The sequence below is a fragment of the Capricornis sumatraensis genome, chromosome 19 (genome assembly GCF_032405125.1).
Source record: "Capricornis sumatraensis isolate serow.1 chromosome 19, serow.2, whole genome shotgun sequence".
Lineage (NCBI taxonomy): Eukaryota > Metazoa > Chordata > Mammalia > Artiodactyla > Bovidae > Capricornis > Capricornis sumatraensis.
Genome location: NC_091087.1, coordinates 52,310,166 through 52,337,549, shown reverse-complemented (window position 1 = coordinate 52,337,549; position 27,384 = coordinate 52,310,166). Strand labels below are relative to the sequence as shown.

The 27,384-nt window shown below is 33.4% G+C and overlaps 1 protein-coding gene across 1 annotated transcript in view; it reads left to right on the top strand.

Annotated features, from left to right (window-relative positions):
• BAZ1A (bromodomain adjacent to zinc finger domain 1A) overlaps positions 1-27,384 on the top strand; it is an 86,109-nt gene that overhangs the window by 34,062 nt on the left and 24,663 nt on the right. The window contains exons 3-15 of the mRNA XM_068990903.1: positions 3,236-3,379; positions 5,212-5,313; positions 6,844-6,931; positions 10,213-10,347; positions 11,139-11,238; positions 11,975-12,141; positions 14,194-14,289; positions 15,015-15,153; positions 16,436-16,582; positions 20,931-21,155; positions 22,309-22,474; positions 22,924-23,037; positions 25,849-25,973. Of these exons, the coding sequence (XP_068847004.1) occupies positions 3,236-3,379; positions 5,212-5,313; positions 6,844-6,931; positions 10,213-10,347; positions 11,139-11,238; positions 11,975-12,141; positions 14,194-14,289; positions 15,015-15,153; positions 16,436-16,582; positions 20,931-21,155; positions 22,309-22,474; positions 22,924-23,037; positions 25,849-25,973 (1,748 nt within the window). The remainder of the gene's footprint in view (positions 1-3,235; positions 3,380-5,211; positions 5,314-6,843; positions 6,932-10,212; positions 10,348-11,138; positions 11,239-11,974; positions 12,142-14,193; positions 14,290-15,014; positions 15,154-16,435; positions 16,583-20,930; positions 21,156-22,308; positions 22,475-22,923; positions 23,038-25,848; positions 25,974-27,384) is intronic.

Sequence of the window (27,384 nt, the reverse complement as noted above, 5' to 3'; positions counted from 1 at the left end):
ATAGATACTTGAGTTGTTTCTACCTTTTGGCTATTGTGAGTAATGTCATTATGAACATTGGTGTACAAGTAGCTGTTGAGTTCCTATTTTCAGTTCTTTGGGGTGTGTGTATGTATATATAAATATATACATACACATATATGTATACATATACACACATATATGTATACATACACATAGAAGGGGAATTGCTGGGTCGTAGAATAATTCTTTAATTTTTTTAGGAACTTTCATATTGTTTTCCATAGCAGCTGCATCAGTTAACATTTCCACCAGTAGTGTACAAGGGTTCCAGTTTCTCTATCCTTCTCAATACTTTCTTTTTTTTTTTAATAATAACCACCTTAGTGGGTATGAAATGGTATCTCATTGCAGTTTTGATTTTTCATTTCCTTTATGACTAATGATGCTGAGCATTTTTTCATGTGCTTATTGGCCATTTGTATCCTTTTTGGAGAAATGTCTGTTTAGATCCTTGGCCCATTTTTTAGTTAGTTTGGTTTTTGTTGTGTTTTTAGTTGTAAGGTTTCTTTTGTTCTTTTGTCTGGTTTGTGTATCAGGGTAATGCTGGCCTTAGGAAATGAGTTAAGAACTGTTCTCTCCTTTTCAGTCTTTTGGAAGATTTTGAGAAGAATTGGTATTAATTCTTCAAAGGTTTGGTAGAACCTACCAGTGAAACCATCTGGTCCTGTACATTTCTTTGTTGGGACGTTTTTGATTACTGATTCAGCCCTTGTAATAGTTACAGATCCATTTAGATTTTCTATTTCTTCTTAAATCAATTTGTGTGTTTCTAAGAACTTATCCATTTCGTCTAGGTTATCCAGTTTGTTTGCATACAGTTCATGGTATTCTCTTATAATCTTTCCCAACTTTTACTTCTGGTTTTAATAATTTGAGTCTTTCCTCAGTTCTTTTTTAGAATTTGATTAGTAAGGAGTCATATATGATGCTTGAAATGAATTGAGGGAGGAAGATAAAATGCTTGAGGGTTTTGTATTCACCCACATAGTCTATATTTTATTGATTCTTAAACCTCAGGGTTCCATGGAACCAGTTGTTTTCTTCTATTTGTGTACAGTGCAGAATTCCTAGCAGAGAATCCATGGTGTTGATTTCCTCTGCCAACCCATTCCAGTATTCTTCCCTGGGAAATGTCATGGACAGAAGAGCCTGGTGGGCTATAATCTATGGGCTTGCAAAAGAGTCGGGCATGATTTAGTGATGAAACAACAACAAATAGCAATATTAGATTTTGTTGGGGATACTTAATGTTCTCCTAAAGGAGAATATAAGCAAGCATATGCTAAAATTTACATTAATGAAAATAAGTTCAGTTATCTTGTAAAAATCCGCTTCCCAAAATGAATCAGCTCTAAATAAACTGTTTGTCTTTCTGGAATTGTATGCTTCTTTTTTGACTATAAGTACAACATTTTATTTTGAAAATGTAGGCAAAAGGCCAAATTATCAGTTTATAGGATCAAAGGAAAGATTATAAACAAGTAAACTTGAGATTGGGCTAGATGCAGCAAGAATAAGAGAACAAATTGCCTCTAGAACTCTTGCTGTCTCTCCTCTTTTCTCTCACTGCACAATGACCTGTTGCACATGGCAGAAAACATGGCTGCTGGCAGCCCTGGAATTTTACATCGTACAGATTCCATGATGGGAGAGGAGCTGATTTTTACTTTCTTGATTGCAAATGTTTAAATCTTGGAAAAGATATATTGACTCAGCAAAAAGGTACCCACTGGGTAGCAACTGACTCTGGCCAGGGTCTTGTGGAAGCATGTCAGCTCTACTATTAAAAATATGGAGTGTGGAGGGAATGAAGTTCCTGGAAGAGGAGGGCTAAGTGGACAGGCAGCTTTAGGAATGCCCACAATGTATCATAACTTTCTTATGGTATGGTATAACCAAATGAATGATACAGTGAGTAGAGTGTCTAATTTTGAGCCACTGTTTCTCAGAGACTAGGGGTTTATCCCATTGGTAAGTGTATATATGGCTTATATATTCTTAGTTAATACCTTGGATTGCCTGAGACTTGTAGAGGTGCCATAGATAAAATTCCAGAAATGCCCTCTCTTTTTTTTTCAGTTAGTGTGTGTTAGTCACTCAGTCTGATTCTGCGACCCCATGGACTGTAGCCTGCCAGGCTCCTCTGTCCATGGGATTTTCCAGACAAGAATACTGGAGTGGATTGCCATTTCCTCCTCCAGGAGATCTTCCCAACCCAAGAATCGAACCCAGGTCTCCTGCACTGTAGGCAGATTCTTTACTCTCTGCACCACCTAAACCTTGCTATTACTTGTGACTTTTGTTTCTTAATAACTTAAGATATATTTCACATACCATAAAAGACACCCATTTAAAGTGTATAGTTCAGTGGTTTTTTAGTATATTCATAGAATTGTACAACCATCACTACAAACTAATTTTAGAACATTTTAGAACTCTCCGCAAAGGAAGCCTATACTCACTAGCAATCACTGCTGATTACACACCTCTTTCACTTTCTCCCTTATTCCCCTTTACCTTCAGATTCCTTGAAACCACTCATCTACTTTCCCTGTTCTGAATGTTTCATATAAATGGGACCTTTTCAGTCTTGTTTCCTTAATTTACCATAATGTTTTAAAGGTTCATCCATACTATAGCATGCATCAGTATTTCATTCCTATTTTTTGCTGAATAATGTTCAATTGTAGGGCTATATCAAGTTTAAATTACTTATCAATTGAAAATTGGCACAGTAAAAATGAGGAATATTTCAGTTGTGGTGAGTGAGTCTGAAATTGCAGCCCATAAAATCCAGATACATCAGGCAGAGGTAAGGGAAGACAAAATGTTACTATGAGAAAGGTTATGATCAGGAGAATTTCAGAATTTAAAATATTGAATGCTTAAAAAAAACCTCTCATAATACCAATCTGTATAATGAGATATTATGCAATAATTGATTTTCTAAACTTTAGTGATAAATATAATTGCTAAGAATCTTGATAAACTGACTTTTAAAATAAGTTTGTATTGTTTTAAATTGTAGCTAACCTTTACTTAAATTGGCTGTTTCTTAAATTGACGGTTTTCTTTTGTACTAAATTGGTCATATTAATCAGCCATAGTTTCTGCAAAATTACTTTTTACTTGTTCAAAATAGATTGCTCTGAAATGTTTGATTATAAAATATCAAATGACTTATATTTTTAAATGTCCTCTTTTCTTTCAGATTACAGTGTAGGATTTTGGAAGTCCTTCCTCCGTCACACCAGAATGGTTTTGCTAATGGACATCTCAGCGGTGTAGATGGAGAAACTATTGTCATCAGTGATAGTGATGATTCAGAAACACAAAACAGTTCTTTTCAAAATGGGTAAGCGATTTTTATCAACTTTTTAAATGTACGAATTCTTTGGCTGTCCACATTTTCACTGCCAGGGGCCCAGGTTCAATCCCTGGTTGGGGAACTAAGTTTCCATAAGCCACACACAACTTAAATAAATAAACAAATGTATATGTTATATATGTATGTATGTCAGATTGAGTACTGGTAACCCATTGAAGTAACTTTTTCTTCTTTCTAGCCATACACTGGTATATACTGTGCATCTAAATCATGTGGTTCAACAACACATGTTAGAGTTTGCAAAGTTGAAATTTACCTAGTTAATTCTAGTCAGCTACTGAAGATCAATTGAAGCTCACTTCATTCACTTATACATTCCACTTTTGTTTACTTGGAAAAATTCATTCTGTACTTTATTTTTCACTTTATGGTGTATATAGTAAAGAAACTATAACTTTCTGAGCTTTATGTTTCACTTTATAGTGCAGGTAGTAAAGAAACTAACTCTGAAATTCAGTCAGTTGACAGTTTTGGTCAGCTGAGTGTTCCCGGAGAAAGTCATATAAATCCAGATAGATTGACTCTGCAGTGTGTGTACTGTATTCGTATCACTTTGTATCTTACGTTCCTTGCCCAGTGCTTCTCTTTATCATCCCTTCATATCATTTTTTTCCTCTATAACCTCCACTTATATCCCCTTTACATTTACACTGGCATTCTAGAGGCACCTTTTCTAGAATCTAACCATTTCTCTCTACTACCGTCTTATTCTGTCCTGCCAACATTTTTTCCCATTTAGTCTATTGCATTGCAGATTTCTGATATCCCTATTTTCACTCTATCCCCCTGTTCACAGCCAAGATGATCCTTCAGAAGTATTAAGTTAAATCATCATCACTCCAGAATTCAGAATCCTCTGGTGTCTTTACTCAGAGTAAAATTAAAGCCCTTCATGGTGACCCCATCATCTGTCCCTGCTTTTACCTCTCTGACTAGACCTTCTTTTTTTTCTCCCTATTTATTCTGCTTCTTGTGCAAACCATGTGTGCTTCTCTGTCAGGACCTTTACACACTCTTTCTCTCTTACTTTAAAAACTCATATCCCCAACGTTTTTCTCATGAGTTGCTCACTCATTTTTTTCAGATCCCTGCTTACATGTCAACTTTTTGGAAGGCCTACCTGGTCCATTTATTGGGGACCATCACCCTATATGAAACAGGAGCCTTTCACTCTGTACCCTATTCCCTCCATAGCAGTTAACCACCTACCCTGTTGTGTATTTTGTTTGTCTCCTTACTGTATTTCTATTTTGCTCACCACTGAATCCTTAATCTTTATTAGTATTTGGCACACTGTAGGCTCTTAACTATTTAGTGAATGGATGGACGGATGAATGAATGAATGTACCCTCAAAGGGCTGGAAAAATGAGAAATTGGTGGGGGTGGGAATTAAATGTGTAGCCTTTTGCTAGTTCATGAAACAAGGTAAACTATAATATCTCCACTTTTGCTCTTGGACTACATGGCTGTGAAGAAGAAAGTAAATCCAACAAGAAGTAAATCCAGAGCTGTTTGTTTGTTTATAAATTTTTCTAACCTAAACTGGGTATTCTGCTTATTTATCTGTAGTTAATTTCTTCACTCAAGGAAAACTTATTGAATGAGCAATTAAAGTATCTATCTAACAAAATAGCACTTTGTACTATTTTGGCTAAGAAAATAGTGAGGCATATCAGTAACATAAAATCATAATTATGCATTAAATTCTGTTACAGTATGTTTTTCAAAACTAGATTTCATTTAAAATATCTTGTTTCCAAACAAATTATTAACTTATTCGTATCTTTGCTTTTTTTAGAAAGAAAAAAGATGCAATCGATCCCTTATTATTCAAGTACAAGGTGCAACCCACTAAAAAAGAATTGTATGAGTGTGCTATTGTTAAGGCAACACAAATCAGGTAAAATTCTGTATCTTCTCTATGCTGGCTTAAAGTAGAATAATTATATTGTTCAGTTTATGGGCTAATGAATAGTATAGTTGAGATGACCAGTGTTTTCCTTATTCATTACTGAGTTTTTTCTTTTTTTTTTGCTTTTAGCTCAAAATATGTTCTTTATATAATGTAACCCCCTATTTAATATTTTTCACATTTTTATTTAATTTTTGACTTATACTTTCAATATAATTCTGCTAGATCAGTTACGGTCTTATTAACTCATTTTCTTCTTAACTGGTGAACCAGAGATTATAAGGTGGGAAAGTTATGCTTGATAATAGATTTAATTGACTTGCAGCTCTTTGTTAGCATCAAATGATAATACTATTCCTATAATAAAAGAGATAGTAATATTCCTGTAAGGTAGCCTTACCATGATAGAGTGGCTCTGACAAGGAGGACTTTCTTCAGTAATAGAAAGGTTTTATGTGTACTATCTAGTATGGTGGAAGTGTGGCTAGTAATAGTGCAGAACTGAAGTTTTTATTTCAATTTTATTTAAAAAAACATATGGCTAATAGGTGCCATGTAGAACAATACATTTCTTGAGGACTAGTATATTTAGTTAACAGTCAAAAGATAATTACTCTCAGCTAGTGTATGGTGCTGGGCTCCTTTTTTTCGTGTAGTCCTTCCTATAGTTTAGGAAAAAAGACATATTTTGGGGAGGGCCACTACTTAAGAACTCCTATATTGTTTGTTTACTCATAGAAACTTTTAGCTTTTTCTTAGAAGGAATACATTAAATTCAATTGAAATATTTGCTTTCTTTCCAGAACCTTTCTAGAAATACTTGTATGTTTATTTTTTGTCTTCTGTGTGTGGTGATGGCACTACTGTGGTTGCTGTTTTTCAACTGGAGCCTAAAGAAAATGAAAAATGGTGTATTTTTAAAGCTTTAATCATTCTAACTCTTTAATTTTAATCTCATGAATTTGCTGGTTGCCATATGAAGTTTAAATACAAAATATTTTACGATTTGATAAAACTCATGTTCACTTCTGTTCACAATATCCATTTGAATGTTGGTTTATGTAGCACTATGTGATACATGGTAGTCTGTGAATTTTGATTATGTTAAGAATTTTAATGGTAATATTTATAGGGATGATCATCTAATTTTATAAAATTTGGTTTATTCTGTGTAGTATATTTTCCTTGAGGTTTATTTGATTTCTAAGTGGTTCCCAAGCAACAAATGCATATACTGTTTTTGAAATAGACTTTTATGGTAGATCCACTCAAGTAGATCTTATAACATTCTACATAAATGCTTCTTTACATATAAATATATATATTCTCTCCATCTTTTTTGTTTAATGAAATAGTAATGTAAATACTTCTATATAAGTTTCTTGTAACTTATAAATACTATTGGAAAACGTTCTTTTCCTAGGTTTGAAATTTAATTATGGATCTAAAGAGATTATGGAGCTCAGATTGAATTCTTGCATATTAACACTTTCTTCTTTCTCCTCTTTTTCCTTATAGCCGGAGAAAACACCTATTTTCTCGTGATAAACTAAAGCTTTTTCTGAAGCAACACTGTGAACCACAAGATGGAGTCATTAAAATTAAGGTAGTTAGAATAGTGATATTATTTGTTGAAAAGAAGGAAGAAAGATAAAAATGAGTAGTGTTATAAGGTTGTAACGTTGCAGAAATGTTACTCCGAAGTTGCTTGAAAATAGCTCTCTTTATCTGGAGCCAGTTTTTAATAATTTTCTTTGTATTCACTGGATTAAATACTGTTTATATGCAATTGCTAGAGATGCTAGATGCCTCAGTTACTTCCACTGTTCTCCTTGTATAAAAAGGTCAACCCCGATTGATGAGAGTAGATGGAAAACTATGGGGGAAATTCCCTAGCAGTACAGTGGTTAGAACTCTGCATTTCCACTACAGGGGGCTCAGGTTCAATCCCTGGTCAGGGAACTAATATCCCACAAGCTGCACGGCCAAAATAAAGGTGAATTGGGTAGGGCAATTAGAGTTTTCTAATAGTATAATACTGGCTCAGAAAAACAGATTCAAAGAACAATGCTAAAATAGATCCCCATAGGTAAGAAGATAATATGTATAATAAAAAGAATCTCAGAGACCAATACTAAGCAGATAGATTATATTTCATTAATAACTATTTAGAGGGAAAAAATCAAGTTTAGAAACCTCATATTGTACAAGTAAAAAGTTAAATGATAAAACTAAAACTAATTTTTTTTAATGAGAAATACTTATATTGGGAGAGAGAGATTAAGTAATACAATAGAGTGGATTAGAGAAATGTATGCATGTATCAAAAGTCAGTTACTGTATGCCTAAGATTTGTGCATTTCATCATATGTATATATTACATCAAAAGAAAATATATGAAGGAAAAGGGTATTTGAGTTTATTTGAAAAATAGTATTTCACATATCTAGAGACAAAGATAAATAGAACTGGGACACTTGGTTAACTACTTGGAAAATAGTTGGGTCTATTTGGGAAAATGTTGGGTCTACCTCAAAAAATAAAAAGGACATAAAATAAATCTTAATGTTATTTATGCTAAAATACTTAGGTGGAGCAATAGAAAAGAAATACCAAAGATGAGATTGATTTGACAATATGAATTTATGTAGGATTAAAAATGTCATGAACAGATTTGAAGGGCAAGTGCTGGAAGAAAGATACTTTCAGTGAATACATTGAGGAGCTCAAATCAATTATAAAACATGAGTACTCCATTAGAAAAATAGACATGATCAAATTTTACAGTGGATGAAATATAAAACTTGAAAACATGTAAGATCATCTGAAAGAATTTTTAAAGTATTTGTCTTGATAAGAGAACATGATTTAAGCATTCTTCTGTCTATAGTATTGAACAGGTGGTCATGTAAAATGATGCTTAAAAAAGTTGATGATTTAGACACTTGTGATAAATGGCTAGAACAGTGCCTGACATTTGATAGACAGTCAATGAATATAGCCACTTATGTGTATCATAAATAGCCAGTTGGCCAGTTCACCTAATTTTATAAGATTTCTTCCATATCAGCGAACAAAAATAACCCAAATAAGGAAAAAATGATGACAGACATACGTTTTCACCCAGGAAAATAAAGTCAGTAAGTTTGAAAAGTTCAACTTTACTTAATAAATAAATAAAAATTAAGGTTATAGTAAACATTTTTCTCTTATGAGTATAATGAAAGATGGTTAGTGGCTATTCTAGTATACTTGTACACACACACACCCTTAAAACAACCAAGGTTGATGCCAGTATGGTGAAAGATGGTTAGTGGATATTCTAGTATACTTACACACACACACACACCCTTAAAACAACCAAGTTTGATACCCAGCTAGTAGATATTCTAGTATACACACACACACACACACACACCCTTAAAACAACCAAGTTTGATACCTAGTACGGTGAAAGATGGTTAGTGAATATTCTAGTATACTTGTACATACACACACACCCCCTTAAAACAACCGAGTTTGATACCCAGTATGGTGAAAGATGGTCAGTGAATATTCTAGTATACTTGTACATACACACACACACCCTTAAAACAACTGAGTTTGATACCCAGTATGGTGAATGTAGACTGTTGTTAGGAATACCTGCAAGAAAACAAAGATGTGGGATTTTTTTTATTGTGTGTGTTGGCAGTTAATATACTAAAGCCTATTTGATCCTTTTTGGGTATGTGTTTCAGAAGAAACCATCCACTCATACTTAAAGTACTATTCTCTATGAAGTGAAAGTTGCTGAGTTATGTCTGACTCTGCAACCATGTGGACGATACAGTTCATGGAATTCTCCAGGCCAGAATGTTGGAGTGGGTAGCTGTTCCCTTCTCCGGGGAATCTTCCCAACCTAGGGATGGAACCCAGTCATGCTCCCACACTGCATGTGGAATATTCACAGGTTATATAAGTGGGACAGTAGACAGCCATCTTAATGGAATTTAATGTGAAATCTTAATGAATTATTCACTTACTGTGTTAGGTATTAAAAGCTATATTCTACCAAAAGTAAAAATACTATTATAGTAAATTGAATTCCCCGTAGAATCAATCCTATTTTCTTAATAACTTAAAATTTTATATCATCACATTTTCTGTATTTCTGTAAATAGCATTTTTTTTGGAGAGGAAGAAAGAAGATAATCTTTGCTGTTAGACCAAAACTTATCTTCAGAATTGCTAATCGAAAATAAGAAGTTGTAGAAGGAAAGAAACTCTTGATTTTAGCAGATATCCAGGAACCACACAACCTACAGTAAAAATGAGGTTGACTTCTATGAACTTAAATTTTGAGTTCAAACTTTATAGAAATTTATCAATATTTCTGCTTTTATCCAGACCAGCTTTAAAATTTGATACATAAAAAAGTATTTAAGTTATTATTTCAAAGTGGAGGGGGAAGTCTAAATGTTCAGCAGTTAGGCTAAGAAAAATTTATTGATTTAATATAGTGGATTTTTAAATATTTAATATATGGATTATTTATTTACTATAAAGCCTCATACAAAATTAGTCAAAAGTGAACAAAAAAGATTATTGTATAAGTGAAAATTTGAGATAGTTTTAGAATTCAGGAAACTGTTGAAGCATTCTTGAATATTTTATGGTGAAGGAATCCTTCGAATTCTGGTTTTCTTCCTGGTAAAGCTGATTAATTATGTAATTTTTAAAAGGATCAAGAAATAAAATGTATGTTACTATACAATACACATAAAATTCTAATGCTTTTGACCTGGTTTTTAACAGTAATCGTATGACATGTTAGAGCTTATCTCTATATATGATTTACTAATGTGTTATTATTGTACCCTGTGTCTTCTTTTTTTTTTAATGAAGCCATCATCTCTTTCAACATATAAAATAGCAGAACAAGATTTTTCTTACTTCTTCCCTGATGATCCACCCACATTTATCTTCAGTCCCGCTAACAGAAGAAGAGGGAGACCTCCCAAACGAATATCTGTTAGTCAGGTAAATAAGAGAATAGATAAAAAGTACACAGTAATTCTTAATAAAACTAACCAAAATTAAGAGTAAGGTTTGGCTCGCTTCACCCCTGGGTGCTGTAGGAAGGAACACTTTCCTTCACACAAGGACAGGGTGTACTGTATTTTGACAACTGCTTAGCAGTGAGGCTTGTAGAAGTTTCAGGTGTGAGTTAGACATGAGTCTCATGCCACAGGGGTTTTGTACTGAAATGTAAGCAGTTACTAAAATGTAAAGCAGGATGAAATATAGGGAATAAATTATGGAACTGAAATGTAAAGATCATTTAAAACATAAAATATCACAGTTAAGCAAGCTAGAGACCTTAATCTCCCAAGAAAGAAAGTAAAAATAAACTTGATATCTTTAATATTGACTACAAAAATGTCTCTGACGTATATTTACTCTGCCTCTTTCTTATTTGATGTCTAAGACTCCAGCTAGTTTAAGTTCCCTGAAATATTTTTGTTTGTTTTTCTAATGCATATTTTTAAGGCTCCCCTTATGTATTACTGGTTGTTTTTTCTGGGAGGTTTTTGTACTGATTTGTAGAACTACAGAATTAACTGATATTCTATATGTTACTATGATTAGAGTTATTAAAAGTTCAATTATATTTTAGAATAAAATCTTAGTATAAAGAAAGTATAATTGATGAGGGCTTTAAATTTGTTCATTTTTTAAGTGTAAGAAAAAGGAAACCAGTTTGTAAAAGTTGTGGTTACAACTTTAGTTTCTTGGTTTTTATGTGTGTGTTTTGTTTTTATTTTTTTTAGGAGGACAGCATTGCCAATAAACAGACTATTGCAGGTTATAGGAACAAAACTACTAAAGAAAGAGACAAACTTTTAAAACAAGAAGAAATGAAATCACTGGGTGAGTTTTAATGTAAAGGATATACCAAAGATTTTGGCAAACAGAAGAGGCTTAATAAATGTCTCCAATTCCTTCACCGTCATTTGTTGTCGGCCCTCTTAATACCTTTTTTTGTCTCAGAAAAGTGTATTTCTCTGTGCCTAGGTAGGGGATGTTTCTAAAATGGCTTATTTCTGGTTTTGTCTTTTTAAGATTAGTTTTTTCCCTCAGATAACTATTAATTTCTTTGATAAATGAGACCTCTGTTTATCTCTTAAAACAATGTTTTAAGGTATAACATATCCTCTGTTAAACTAACCTAATGCTAGATTAAGCACAAGTTGGCAGTTTCTAGCCATTTTTGTTTGATTCCTACAGCCTTATAAAACATTGTTTCCCAAATGTGACTATATACATGAATCACTTGGGAATCTTACTAAAATGAAGATTCTAAATTAGTAGGCCTGGGTAGGAGAAAAGATTCTGCATTTCCAACAAAATGCTACCTTGCTGCTGGTCTTAGGGCCACACTTTGAGTAGCAAGGCTTTCAAAGGCAGGTTTGTGTTTGTCCTATAGCAGTAGTTTGTCTTACACAGAGAGGACTCGCTCTTCCCATTTTAATCACCAGCTGACTCCCTCTGTGAGTGTCTCTTGATCTCACTTAAACCTTAAAATACTTCTGAGGTTCTTTTGTTGCATTTAAAAAGTGTGTTATTTTCTGTCTGTGTACAATTCTAAGTCTGATCTTCTCCACAGCTTTTGAAAAGGCTAAATTAAAAAGAGAAAAGGCAGATGCCCTAGAGGCAAAGAAAAAAGAAAAGGAAGATAAAGAGAAAAAGAGGGAAGAATTAAAGAAAATTGTCGAAGAAGAGAGACTGAAGAAGAAAGAAGAAAAAGAGAGGCTTAAAATAGAAAGAGAAAAGGTATATCCAAGTATATTAGTTATACTCTCCACAAATAGTAAATAGTATTCAACACTTTATATATTTAAATTCATGGTTAATTTTAAAATACTTTTATCACTTCCATTTACATTTATAGTTGTGCATAGAGCACTGATAAACGGTATTGGGATATCCATTTTCCTTGGAAAATTTAATGAATGATTTAAGATTCAACATATATGAGTGACTTTATACCTCAGAGCCTCTTCAAAAGTACAATTCTAATGTTGCTTTTCTTCATTGTTTAGACTTCCATATTTAGGGAAATAAAACTTTCAGAAGTAAACTACATTGTTAGAAAAATACAGTAAAATGTATGAGGATTAAGAATTAGTGTAGTGTTCTTATTTTCCTTGAAGAATAAAGTATCTTTGTTTCAGCAAATCTTTTATTATCATCTTCAATAGTAGATATTAGAGAATTCTATAGCTGGTTTCTTCTGAAGTCCATCATTATCATTGGTTTTCTGGATATTCACAAGTACCCTTGGAGAAGGACATGGCAACCCACTCCAGTATTCTTAACTGGAGAATCCCATGGACAGAGGAGCCTAGTGGTCTACACCCCTTAGGGTCGCAAGAGTCGGACATGACTTAGCGACTAAACCACCACAAGTACCCTAGGTGATCATGTTTGTTCATTTTAATTGCATGTGTTTCTTGAATTATTTCAGATAGGCCCTTGCGTGGAAGTAGGGAGTGTCTGATATGTATTTACTCCAGAAAGTATAGAATACAAGGGAAAAAAATAAAAACCAGTTGTAATCTAAATGGTAATATTTAGAAATAGCATTATTACTTTGATTAATTTATTTCTAATCTTTATTGTGGCACTTAAAGAATAAGGTCCAGCATTTATAATTTTGTATATATATATTTTAACATTATTATAAACATTCTGTCCTGCTACTAAATAAGTAATGTGAAATTTTTAGTGACTGCATGTAATATTTAATCAAATAGATACAGGTAACCACTTTACAAATTTTTGCTCATAAACAAGGATACTTTGTTCAAATTTATGAACAAAAGTTTCCTGTTTTTGGATTGTGTCTCTGGATTAATTTGTAGAAGTGAAATACTAGGTCAATGGGTAAGAACATGTTAAAAACTTTCTGTACCTGGTGAACATAGGTATTTATTTGTCAAATCTGTTGTATTTATGTATACTCTTAGCAACAGTGAATGAAAATACCCATCTTATTACACCCTACAAGGATTATTTGGGCGGAGGGAGGGCTTATTTCAGTGGGCCACTCAAAGCACAGTTAAGTTCTGTAACTATCTAGGTGTTTTCTGTTAAACTTGAGAAGTGTACATCTGTTTACTTTCAGTGTTGCTAAATTTCAAAGAAAGAATATTAACATGCATTAAACATATGTATTATTACATAGCTAACATATTTATTGGAAATAATTATAACAAAATATTTTGTTTACATTCTGCTTTACCAGAGACTTTTTAGGGTCAATATTTATCCTGCAGTTTCAAATACCAGAACCAAGAAGAAAAGTTGTCAAAAGACCAACTGAGCAAAACGTTCACCAATTGCACTCTAATATTGCTGTTACTTACTGTCCCCTCTGTGTGTCTCTAGGCAGTTAATTAGGTTTAAATGAATCTTGAAAACTAATGTATTACAAATATAAGGGGGGTAGTTATCTAGGTACTCTAATAATCTCTTATCCCTTCACTTGAGATCTAATTGATTTAAAGTGGAGAAAGCACTGCTATAGACAAGGTCAGATTGAATTAATATTTATCCAGGAGTTGCTATGTGTCAAACATCTTTCATCTTTGTAGCAGTTCTATCAGATAGGCATTGTTTTGCTCAGTGGTTTTAACACTGTTATGTACAGCAGAATCCCCAAAAGAGCTTATTTTAAAACATCAATTGCTGGGTCCCAACCCTAGAGTTCCTAGTTCAAGAGATCTAGGTAGGTAGGGCGCAAGTATTTATGTTTCCTACTAGCTCTGAGGTGATGCCGATGCTGCCTTATAAATAAGAATTTTTATTGACCTTTCATTTTAGGAAAGAGAGAAGTTGCGTGAAGAAAAGAAAAAGTATATGGAATACTTAAAACAGTGGAGTAAACCCAGAGAAGATATGGAATGTGATGACCTTAAGGTATAAGCACCTTATGTGATTTTCACACACCTGTGTAACAGAGGAGATAGCCAATTAGGCAAATATGTATATTTAGAGTTCCAGGATAGCATTGTTAGTATTTTATAACAAGCTTTGATAATGATTCTTATCCTGTGGAAATAGTTGGTCATCTGTGCTATCCTTGGTAGTCCAGTAACCACTGAAGCCAGGCAAACATTTAATGTGGTTACTGGACAAAGATTCTGCCTGTCTCCAGAAATAACCAAAATATCTATAACCAAACTCATTCATCTCGTTTTATATGGAACCATTTCTAAGACAATAGATGGTGGATTAATTTTGTTCCATATCCTAAGGAAAATACCACATTAGAGACCATACTGATATGGCTTATGCCTTGGCCTCAGAATCTAGGTTAGAAGTCGCTCGTAACTGGGAAATGTAGTCAGAAGTATAGCTCAACCTAAAGTTATGCTGTTAGTTGAATGAAAGAAAAAATAATTTAGTAAGTGATTTAGAGACTGTGATTTAGTATAAGATATAAGGTTGAATTAAAGCCACAGCATCTATAATTTTTAAAGTTCTAAAAGTGATTATAATGAACATCCAGGGTTGAGAAATGTGAAATAGTTCTTAGGTAAAGAATATATCATATCTGTCTTTGTACAATTTCCTGTACTTGGTTCAAATAGTTATATAAATTGTTTAATTCAAATAGTTATATAAATTGTTTAATCTTGCAGGAACTTCCAGAACCAACTCCAGTGAAAACTAGACTACCTCCTGAAATCTTTGGTGATGCTCTGATGGTTTTGGAGTTCCTTAATGCGTTTGGGGAGCTTTTTGATCTTCAAGATGAGTTTCCTGAGGGAGTGACCCTAGGCAAGTGCTATTGCTGTGTGATAGTTCACCCTAAAATTAGTGGTTTAAAAGGACAAATTATTCTCTCTCAAAGTTCTACGAAGGCACTGGACCCAGCTATCCAGGCCTCTCTTGGGGTCCTTCATGTGATTACAGTCACAGTGGCTGGGACTGGAGTCACCTGAAGGCTCACCTGGCTCGATGTTCAAGGTGGCTTCTTCACACGCATGCCTGGAACCTCGGTGTTCCTCCACATGGTGTCCCGCTTCATCAGAGTAGCCTGTACTTCCTGTGTGGCAGCTGAGTGCTCCAAGGGGCTGGAAACAGAAGCTGTCACTTTTCTTAAAGGCCAGACCTAGAACTGGCAAGCCTTGCTTCTGCCATATTCCATTAGTTAGGCCTGCTGTGATTCAAGGGGGTGAAGGAATAGACCTCATTTCTTGAGGGTGGCATGGTATGTAAGTGCAGGGAAGGGAGGGATTGACAGCCATATTTGAAGATAAACTACTGCCTAACTTTAACTTGTGATTGCTTCTCCTCTGCACTTACATACTGTTACTTTGTATGTACATCATTCATAAGAGCTAAGTTAGTATGAGAAGGGCTTTAGATCCCATTTTAGATTTTTAGCTAACCAATAGAAAAATAATCTTTAGATCCAAATAAAAATTCTAAAAGAATTTTAATGCCACTCTTATTTTATCGACTATATTCTTCAGGAGGGCTTTCACTTTCCCTTAGTTTTTCTTTATGAGCTAGGTGAGGCATGAATCACTGTGCCTTACAGATCAAGAAGGTCTAAACAACGCTGGTTGAGGTAAGACATTTAGGGTAGGTGAATTAGATGAGAAACATTTATGACCTGAACACAATATTAGGATTACAGCTAATGCTGATGATTACCTCTTATGTGTACTATTTGGTAAACAGTCATGTCCCACATAGCTCTTGAGAACACTGGGACAACAATAATATCTTTGGTGTGATTACTCAAGTTAGAGTAAGATTAGAATTTTTAATATATGACTAATTTGCATCTCAGGCTTAAATTTAGATGAAATATTGTATCAACTGAGGCTAATTTGACTTTCTTTGCAGTGATTTTTGGCTTATGATTTTGTTGTAATTACTAAAAATTATTTTGTGATTTTGCCTTAAATAATAATACTTGGCTTTACCTGATGGGCACTTAAGAAAATAGTTACACAGGGTATTGTTGATTAAAATGTTTATTGTTCCAATGGAGTTGTTTTTCCAGTACATGACCAGAACTTTAAATTCATTTTAAACATTTTATTCACAGAAGTGTTAGAGGAAGCTCTTGTAGGAAATGACAGTGAAGGCCCACTATGTGAATTGCTTTTTTTCTTCCTGACTGCCATCTTCCAGGCGATAGCTGAAGAAGAAGAGGAAGTAGCCAAAGAGCAAATAACTGATGCTGACACCAAAGGTCAGAATTCAGTATTATTGCTGGCTGATAGTAGCTTTGTAGTGAAATAAACTTCTGATTATTTAAATTTTAAATTAACTTGGCTTTTACAGTTATAAAACATGGTTGTTCAAGTTACTTGATTTTTGAGTCATATACTAGCAACACATTATCAGTTGTTTTACAAAAGCTTTGTTTTAATATATCCTGTTTCTGATGACCTTAAAAATGCTGCAACCCCCACCCCGGTTGTTTTTTATTCCTTTAGATTTCTCCTGTGATTTAGGAACCTTACAAATTTCATTGACCAGTATCTGTAATTCCAAGAAACTTACTGAATAGCACTGAGTTTTTGTCCCCATCCAAGAAAATACTTCAGTTGTTGTTATTAATATTTTAAGTTAAAAGTATTACTGATTTCATTTCATATCTGATAATTTTTAGATCAGAGTTAAGTAACATTTAATTTTTTTTAAATTTTGCTAGTTTGAACTAGAAATTTCGCTCTTTAATTTCTGTACAGTTAAGTATCTTGAGTCTGTATGGTACATATTAATGTAGGAATAGTTCTTGGGGAAATCTTGTTTATTTTTAATACAGAGTAACTCTACTCTGTATTAAAGTTTACTGTTTTATTTAGGATTTTATTTAGGATTTACCTCAATCAGAGGAATTGTTAAGCATTTATATTAATAGGTTGATTTGACTTCCTGAATAATATTCTCTGTGAATTTTGCCACCTATGAGATAGGACCATTAAATAAACTTTAGTGTATTACGTACAAATACACGATAAATAGTTTGGAGCCATCTTGATAGCAGAATCTTAGTAGGAAAAAAAATGGAACATTCCTCCATTCAGGTAGCATGGTTGGCCTTAGATAATTTGAGCTAATTCCTTTATGCCTGGTCGATGGAGCAATAGAGTCATGAGGATGTAGTCAGTTCAGTTGTCTTTTGATTTTGCAGCCTAAGTTCAAGCAAAATATATTCTCTTGCTTGAGTGCTAATCACTCTAGCTCCCTTATCAAGGCCATTTTAGCAATGTGGTCTTCGTTGTCATCTCAGATGATTTAGTCAATTTCATAAAAGGGAAGGGAGAGAGGTATATCCGTTTATAAAACATCCAAAGATTTTCTAATGATAAGTACCACCACTAAAGATGGATGATCTAAGATAGACACCATATATGTGTTGTTTTGTGTAACATATATTCATTCTTTTAGCCTTTTGGTTGTCTTAATGACCAGACATCACAGGGTTATTGACCAAATTCTGACCTTAATACAAGACATAAAGCTTTCTTTAATTCAGCATTTTAATTAGGTGAATTTCATAGTTTTGGAAGACTTAATGATAAAAAGTGGGGTCAAAAGGAAGTTGTCTTGGAAAAGATGTTTGTATTGCCATTTTATTTTCTATTCATGATTTGTTGTTCCTGTAATTCTTATAGCTCTCTCCTATACCAACTGTCTATAAAGTCTACCTCAGAATAAATATTGACCATTAATAATGCTTCTTTTGGAACTATTTAAATGTTATGGAGGGAGAAAAAATTACTTCAAAAATTTCACCGTTCTCTCATTTGCCTATTACCACATTTTAAATGGTGACTTCAGTTTCATTAAGGGCCCCAGACTATTCCCCCAGGTATTTTTCATATATTCTCCCATCTCAGTAACAAAAAGGCTTCTCCATAGTCTTCCTGAAAAGCACCTGAATAATCACATGGGATTGAATATTATTTACTTCTTTATTAGCTGGCCTTACGTAAGGTGTTTCTTGCTCCTTTTAGAAATGGGGAAATTGGGCAGACAATAAAAGCATGTATTTACCTCAATGATGAAAAAACATGAGGTTCAGTGAAGTCATTTACTGAAGATCACATAGAGAGTAAGTGATCGCGTAACTAGTAAGACACCATATATGTGTTGTTTTATCCTCATACCACCATTATAAGGAAGATGTAATTATTTTCTGCCTTTGTATGTAAAAGAAATTTAGTCTTAAGGAGTTTAATTAACTTGCCCAAAGACATGTGGTTAATAAGAAGTGATGGATACAAACTCAGGCTCTCTGGACTGGAGCCTCATAATGATTACATTTTATTACCTTATAATATGGCAAAGAAGTAATTATCTGTCAAGAACATGTAATTTTTTTGGCCTCCTTCTTTTTATATCAAATCTTAGAAATTTTGACCAGTAGTTTTTTAACTCTTACATTATAAATATCATTTCCTCTCTTTAGTCTTACATCATGAACTTCAATGCATTTCACAAGTATAGGGACAGAACCATTCTCCTGATATGTAACAGTTTTGTGTGTTGCTGAGATGTTATTGTTTAGTGTTGAAATTATGTGTACCTGATTCTAGATTACAATGATGATAAATGTATCTGTTTCAGGTGGTCATCCCCCACACAGTTTAGCTGTATTCTCTTGGTATGATGTATCCAAGTGACTATCTCAGCAAATAAATCCTAGAATGATATTTACGGTTTCTTGAAAGAGCAATTTGGTAGATAGTTGAGTTGAAGAATATGTATTTTAGCATGTTAAACACAACTAAAAGTAAATTGTCATGTTGTTGGTTGTCCATTTCCTGAGGCCTTTACAGCCTTTGTCCTAGGAAATTATTACTTACTATAGATAAAATAAGTTGAATTGCTGCAAAGGAAGAGAGGTAGTACACTTATACAGCTTTTTAACTAGGACTTGTTAATTTTAGAGTGCCTATATTAATTTTAGATTTGTTTGGCTTTATATGTAAAATGAAAATTGAAAAACGTTTTACATCTAGTATTTCCCTGGTGAGGAACATTATAATATCTGTCATTTCAACTAAATTCATGGCCTTGTAAGAATAACTTATGTATATATGTAACATTTAGTTAGGTAACTTCTGTGTGGTACTGTTTATGCTTCAAATGCCGTGGAATTGTCAGTAACTGTAATCAGACATAATCCCAAAGGGCCTTTTTCCTTTAGTAAAGGACAGCAGTTCTTTTCTCTAAGGTTCATTTTTTCAGCTTCTGAACTTTGAGGAGGGAATCATAAAGTAGAAAATGAAGGAACCTCAGAACCAGGTTAGCTCAGCTCTAATCCATGGAGGCCTACAGATTGTACAGGGATTCCTTCCTGCTAGTGTAGGAGAGTTGAAAAGATGAATGAGCAGGATTATCATCTCCATTCACTTTATATGGTGCTTCCAAGAAATACTTGAAGAATTTGAAAACTGCTGATCTTGACTTAGCGCTATAAAAAAAATGAAGCCAATTAAGTGCCTGATTTAAAGGATACATAAGTAGGAAGTAGGGATGGACAGAGCTAAGAGCAGAATTTACATTATCTGAGACTTAGTCTGAAGCTGTGTCTGCTGTGGTAGAGCAGAAGGGCTTTTTATCAGCTTAAAAGTTTTTTCATTGGTGACATTTTAATTTTATTTTCTATGTAAGGAATAATTATATATCCTAATGGTTTAAATATATTTGTGTCAGTAGACTTGCTCTTTGGTCCTATTTGTAGCTTAAGCACTGTTTTCAAAGCTGAAGCAATTTACTCAGAAAATACAGGGATATCTTCCTATTGTTTCATGGATCAGAGAGTTTTCAAAATAAAAACAGGCAATTTAAATGAAGAGATAAATCTGTGGTTAAGTGACAGTAGTATTGTCTTTAAGTTCTTTTAGCTCTTTTTCTGTGTTGGTTTTGTGATGATTACAACTTACACTTTGTTATGATTGAGTATTTGTAATTGAATATTTATGAAAGATGTGGATATCTTCAAATAGATTCTGATTTTCAAAGTAGACTTTTTTTAAGTTATATTGAGCAAGGAAATTTGTCTTTCATTTTAAAGTGTATTTTATCATTTTTTGGGAATGTGTATGTGTATCTTGTTGGTAACTTGGAAATTGTCTTCTCTATGTTAAGTAAGGGGAAAATTAGTGTGTAGTACATGTCTTAGGATATATAGTTTTAGTTGGAGCCTAGGCAGAATGTGAATGATGCTTGTGGTACCTAGTGTCAGTTCTTTTGAGGTTCCTGAATGTTAAGCTGTTTGCTGTTTCTTTCATCATTTTAAAAGGGCATTATTCCCAGATATTCAAGCTTTGATTTGCACTAGAATAAAGTATTTATTTCCTTAAAGATCTAACAGAGGCTTTGGATGAAGATACAGACCCCACAAAATCTGCACTGTCTGCAGTTGCATCTTTGGCAGCTGCATGGCCGCAGTTGCATCAGGGTATGTGTGGGTTTTTTTTTTTTTTTTTGATTGCCTTTTTACTTTTATAAAGGTATATTTTACGTTACTGAGGATTTATTGTTTACATTCTAAATGACTGTTTCATTTTTAACGACTATAGGCTGCAGTTTGAAAAGCTTGGATCTCGATAGCTGCACTCTTTCTGAAATCCTCAGACTACACATCTTAGCTTCAGGTGCTGATGTAACATCAGCAAATGCGAAGTACAGGTATCAGAAACGAGGAGGGTTTGATGCTACAGATGATGCCTGCATGGAGCTTCGTTTGAGCAACCCCAGCCTAGTGAAGAAACTGTCAAGCACTTCAGTGTATGATTTGACACCAGGTAAACTTTGCAAGTTAGAATTTGTATAACCTTCCTACTTATGCCCAGAATACTCGGTAGCTGATGAGAAAATTTTAGATGACACTCAGTTTTAAAAGAGAAAGAAAGAAAGCAGTCTTTTTTTTAGAAAAAAAAGTCAGAATACAAATGGTGACCTAAATTAACTATAGTTGTTATTCATATTAACTTTAATTACTTATGATTTTCTTGTCTTTTTTCTCTTTGGATTTTCTATTACTTTAAAAATGTGTGGTTAGTTTACTACATCTAGCAAGTCTAGAAGGATTGTGGGAATTAGCTAGCTTTAATTTTTATTTATTAATATATCAGAAATGTAAGCTGTAGCTGCAGAATTCTAACTTTCAGTTGAGTAAATGTTTGAGCAGTGAGGCACAATATGTAAAATTAAGACAGTTATTTTTTACTTCCTTTTATAGATAAAAGTAAAAACTGTAATGTACAAGTATATAGTATTGAATTTATTATGCTTATTTAAGGAAACATATAATAAGAGTACCTAACTCCTAAGAGTCATGTAGTTTAAAAACTTTTTATTGTGGTATAGTTGATCTGACATTCATATAATTTTTTAAATTTATGGTAGTGTTTTTGTACAGTCTTTTCTGAGTAGCAATTTGCCTGTTGCCATTTGTGTGTGTGTGTGTGTGCATGTATACATGCTCAGTCACTTAGTCATGTCTCTTTGCTACCGTGTAGACTGTAGCCTGCCAAGCTCCCTCTGTCCAAGGGATTCTCCAGGCAAGAATACTAGAGTGGGTTGCCATTTCTTACAGGGGATCATCCCATACCAAGGATCGAATCCATGTTTTGTGTCTCATGTGCTTATAACTTAGTTTTGATTTGAACTTCATATATAAGCTATATAACCCTAAAATTAAAACTTAAAAATTAACTCTTTGCAATTAGAAAGTTTGTCATGTCTGTTTAACTAGTAGTTATTAGTATTTGAAATGCATTATATATCACATAAGTGTTAATTGGATTCAAAGTTTTTTTTTTCCATAAATGCCACTAGCCTAGTTGATTTTAAGAGACTCTTCCCTAGTCTTTATTAAATATTTTCACATTGAGCCACAAATTAAATTTTTTCTTGTCACTGATAATCTAGAAGTTTTTTACCAATTTTTGGCAGGAGAAAAGATGAAGATACTTCATGCTCTCTGTGGGAAACTACTGACCCTAGTTTCTACTAGAGATTTCATTGAAGATTATGTTGACATATTAAGACAAGCAAAACAGGAGTTCCGGGAGTTAAAAGCAGAACAACATCGAAAAGAGAGGGAAGAAGCAGCTGCTAGGTGAGAGATAATTATAGTCCGTTGTGCTAATGAAAGCTGTTTATTTCTTTTCTTTTTTTTTTTAAATTTTTAAATTTTATTTATTTATATTTTTTGAAAGCTGTTTATTTCTTTGCCTCTAAAAACATGTTGGGGACTTTCTTGGCAGTCCACTGGTTAAGACTCCACACTCCCAATGTTAGGGACATGGGTTCAATTCCTGATCAGGGAACTAAAATCCCATATATGCTGTACAGCACAGCAAAAAAAAAGATATAATAATAATGAAATTTATTTAAAAAATAAAACCATGTTGGGCTGTAATGTGGCACTGGCTTACCACTGAAAGGTTATGAATAGATTATTTTATAGTTTTGTGATAACATTTGGAGCATTTTCTGTAATTGGATGGTTAAAGATAAAAAGTTAGAAGTATCATATAGACTATAATATTTTATTTTAACTTTCAGAATTCGTAAAAGGAAAGAAGAAAAACTTAAGGAGCAAGAACAAAAAATGAAGGAGAAACAAGAAAAACTCAAGGAAGATGAGCAAAGAAATTCAATCGCAGATATATCTGTTGGGTATGGTTTGAATTACACTGCCTATCTCGACATAAAGAATAAAAATCAGCACCTTAAACTCTCAACTGCTTTGCAAATTTTTAGAAAACTAATTTTCTGTAGTTTTGTAATAGTGTCAGCAAGCCTATGAAGTTTACATACAAAGAGTCCTCAGATATACATGTGTTAGTTTTTTTTTTTAAAGCACTTTCAGGGAATCTAAAACTCATTCCAGCATTACTAATAGTACCTCTCCCTTCCACCACCATCATCACACTTGTACTCTGTTTCACAGAGTTCCTTCAAGCTTTTTAACGAGGAGATTGGAGCTTTTGACAGAAGGTGGAGGGAGAAGATGTCAGCACCTTAAATAATTCAGTGACTGCCTAAAGTATTTTATTACATATTGACATATTAGGGATGAAGATTGGCTGTGAAGACAAGTGGGAATTTTTCCTATATTGTAGATGGCAAATCATATTCAAAATTAGCAGAAATAATCACTCTAAAATAAAATCTGCAAAAGAAATTCTAAAAACCTCAGTATTCCAAATTTAGTGTATTGACTTTTGATTATACTTATATGTAAAAATACCTGTTACATTTCAAGATCATAGGTCACAAACTTGGAACAGTTGTATTTCATATGGCCGTCAGTAATACTCTAAGGAATTTATTTGGATACCTTAAAAAGTTAATAATAGATATGACACCTAAACTACAAGCTTGGTGCTTTGTGCTTCAAAGAACACTGTTGAGAAAGTTAAAAAAACAACCCAGAGAATAGAAAAATTTTTTTATAAATCGTATATCTGATGATGGTCTGACATCCGGAATGTATAAAAGAACTCATACAACTCGATAGTAAAAAGACAACTCAGTTTTAAAAACGGGCAAAGGATTTTAACAGGCATTTCTTCAAAGAAGATCTATATGAAGCACATAAGAAGATGCTCAACGTCATTAGTCATTAGGGAAATACGATGAGATATACTTCACACTTACTAAGAAGGCTGTGTTTCATTTGAGGGATGGTAACATATGTTGGTGAAAATAAAGAAATTAGAACTCTCATACATTGCTCACAGGGATGTGTAAAACAGTGTGGCTGCTTTGGATAAGTTTTGACAGTTCATCAAACAGTCTAAACCATATGTTACCATGTAGCCACCAATTCCACTCCTAGATATGTACCCAAGAAAATTGAGAGCATACATTCACCCAAAAATGTATACATGAAAGTTCATAGCAGCATTATTCTTAATAGCCAAAAAATAATCCAACCCAAATGTCCCATCAGTCCATCAGTTGATGGATAAACCAAATGATATGCTGCTTCTGTGGTATATCCTTATAGCATAATGTTATTCAGAAATAAGGAATGGAATTCTGATACATGCTATAACATGGATGAATTTTGAAAACATGCTAGGTGAAAGAAGCTAATCACAGAAGACCATATGAGTATTCCATTTATAGGAAAAGTCCAGAATAGGCAAGTCCAGAGCAGAAAGTACAATCAGTGGTTATCAGAGGCAGTGGGGAAAAGGAATTGAAAATGGCTATCCAGTTTTTCTTCTGAAATAATGAATTAGATAGAGGCAGTAATCGTACAACCCTTTTAATATTACTAAAAACCACTGAGTTGTACACTTTAAAATGGTGATTTTTATGGTATGTGAACTATGTCTCAAATTTTTTTTAAACTTTATAAACATTTTTCCAATTATGTCAGTTATACATAAAATAGTATATTAATTTAAGGTATATAAAATAATGATTTGATAAATGTATATATTGTTAAATGATTACTATAATGTAGTTAATATTCATTGCCTTGTATAGTTGCAATTATTTTTCCCTTGTAATATCTTCAGTTTTTAAAAAAAATAAATTAGGCATGTAATAGATCCCACCACTTCATATGTTTGTACTCATCTAACCTCACTCATTTACATTATCCCTCTGGCTCCTGAATACATTGAGTTTGTAAAACTCTTTGAATGTAGAACATAAATGGTGGAATTCAAATTCCACGCAACTTTAGTTTTGATTTGGACAATACAGTGATAAAACATCCATATTGTTCCTACTTACTGTATCTGAATTTGTCTACTTCTCCCCACTACTGTTTGTCTACTTATCTCCTTTTATACTCTGAGCCACCATTACCTCCCAGCCAGCTACCTGGACTAATTACAGTGGCCTCTTCACTGACCTCCCCTCATCTGCTTTCTATCTCAGATGATTTTCCACATAGCAGCAAGAGTACCTTCTAATCATGTCATTTCCCTTTTCTAAATTCTTCCACTTTTTCCCTGTAGCTTTTCCCCACCTAACCCCATTGCTCTTTGAATAATGCCCTACAAGGCCCAATATGATCTTGCCCTGATTTTTCTCATTCGTATCTTAAATTGCGTCTTTTTTGTTTACATTCTTGTCTAAATTAGAAGCTCCTTCCTTTTCCCTTGAGCTCAGTGGATTTGCATGTTATTCCTTCTTCTAGAAACAAAGATTTCTTCTTACCTGCCACCTCACCCCTCCCAGCCTCCTTAGTCTTGCAGTTTAAATGTCACTTCTTTAAGCAAGCATTACTTGATCCCTGAGACTAGGGATCAAGTTCTCCTCCAAATGCTTTCACAGCGTTTTGAACTACTTCTTTTTTAGTATTTATTACGTATTTTAATTTTACAATGATTTATATAATTATCTGTAAGACTATAAACTCTGTATTATCTTGTTTACTACTTCCTGAAGGATAAACCCTGGTACTTCATAGGCAGGCAATAAATATTTTGTGAATGGAATTATAAATATTCTTTTCTTCTTAAGGGAGGAAGAAAGGGAAGATTTTGATACTAGCACTGAGAGCAAAGAAATAGAGCAAAAGGAACAAGATCAAGATACAGTTACTGAAGATGAAGATGACCCGGGACCACATAAAAGAGGCAGAAGGGGTAATACAGAATTTCTTAAGGGCATGCTTGCTTGTTTTTAATTGATAAGGCATTTTATTAATTCACTATTCTGAAATATATATTAGGTTACTTCCATTTGTGATTCCGAGGTGTGTTGTTGATTTTTTGTATTTGCTATTTTATGTTGACCAAGTAGAAATTTTTATTCTATAGTATACCAGTTCAGCATTGAATGCCTCTTAGATGCTAGAGATGCAAAGATCAGTAATGCTTTAACTGGTGTCATATTGCTGAGAATGGAAATCTCTGCTGCCTTGAAGTAATCTCATAAGTCGCTGGATCAAAGGAAATACATTTTTTGAAAGCTTGTGATACAAGTTACTTCTGAGGATCTCTAACCATTTTAATTTGATAACTATTAAAGGAGATACTTAAGTTTATTCTGTGCCTCTAATTTGGACAGTATCTCTTTTTTTACATTATTTTTTAAATGGTTATTGTAAGTGGACAGAAAACCTCTTATACAATATCATGGAGGCTGTATTCTCTGACTACAATGCAATTGATTTGGAAATCCAAAACAAATCTTACGCTATTAGAATTTAGAACATATTTCTAAGTAATTAGAGTTTCAAAGGAGAAGCTCTAATAGAAATTTTAAAATATTTAAAACTAATTAATACTGCATGTTGATGGATATAGTCCATACAAGTCCATACTTGCTGGATACAGTCCCTCTACTTAAAGGAAAATTTATAGCTTTAATACATATTAGGAAAGTAGAAAGGCAAATTGCTCTAGGCATTCATTTAAGAAGTTAGAGGTAAAAACTAGAATAATCTCTCTCAATATAAGGAGACAATAGATATGAGTAGAAATTAATAGAAAATAAAACTGTAATAGAGAAAAACAACAAAGCCAAAAAAAGTTTGTTCTTTGAAAAAGACACAAACTAGACAAACTTTTGTTGAATTGACTTTTAGGGAGTGAGGGGTCACAATAAACAAAATTAGGACTAAAAATTGAAGCAGCATAACTAGAGATAGGGTAGAAATTTAAAGATAAGGGGATAACATAACAATTTAATAGCAGTAAATTTGAAAATAGAGGGCAAAAAGCAAAATCCTAGAAAAAATGCAAATTATAGAAATGAATTGATACGAAGATTAAAAATGTGAATGGTCCTAAACTGTTAAAGATCTTGAATTAGTATTAAAAACCTTACTATAAAGAAAACATCATTCCTAAGTAACTTTATGGTGAATTCTGCCAAATTTCAAAGAAGCAGATAATTCCAATCTTACACAAACCCTTTCAGTCAAAAGAAAGAGAAGAAATATCCCCCAACCGTTTAAACAATTTGGCAATGACTGAAACAGGAGAGAAGTCTAATGCTTCGACATAGCGTAAAAGGCCAGCCGAGTCTAGGCTCCTTCTGTCTTGTTGGTAC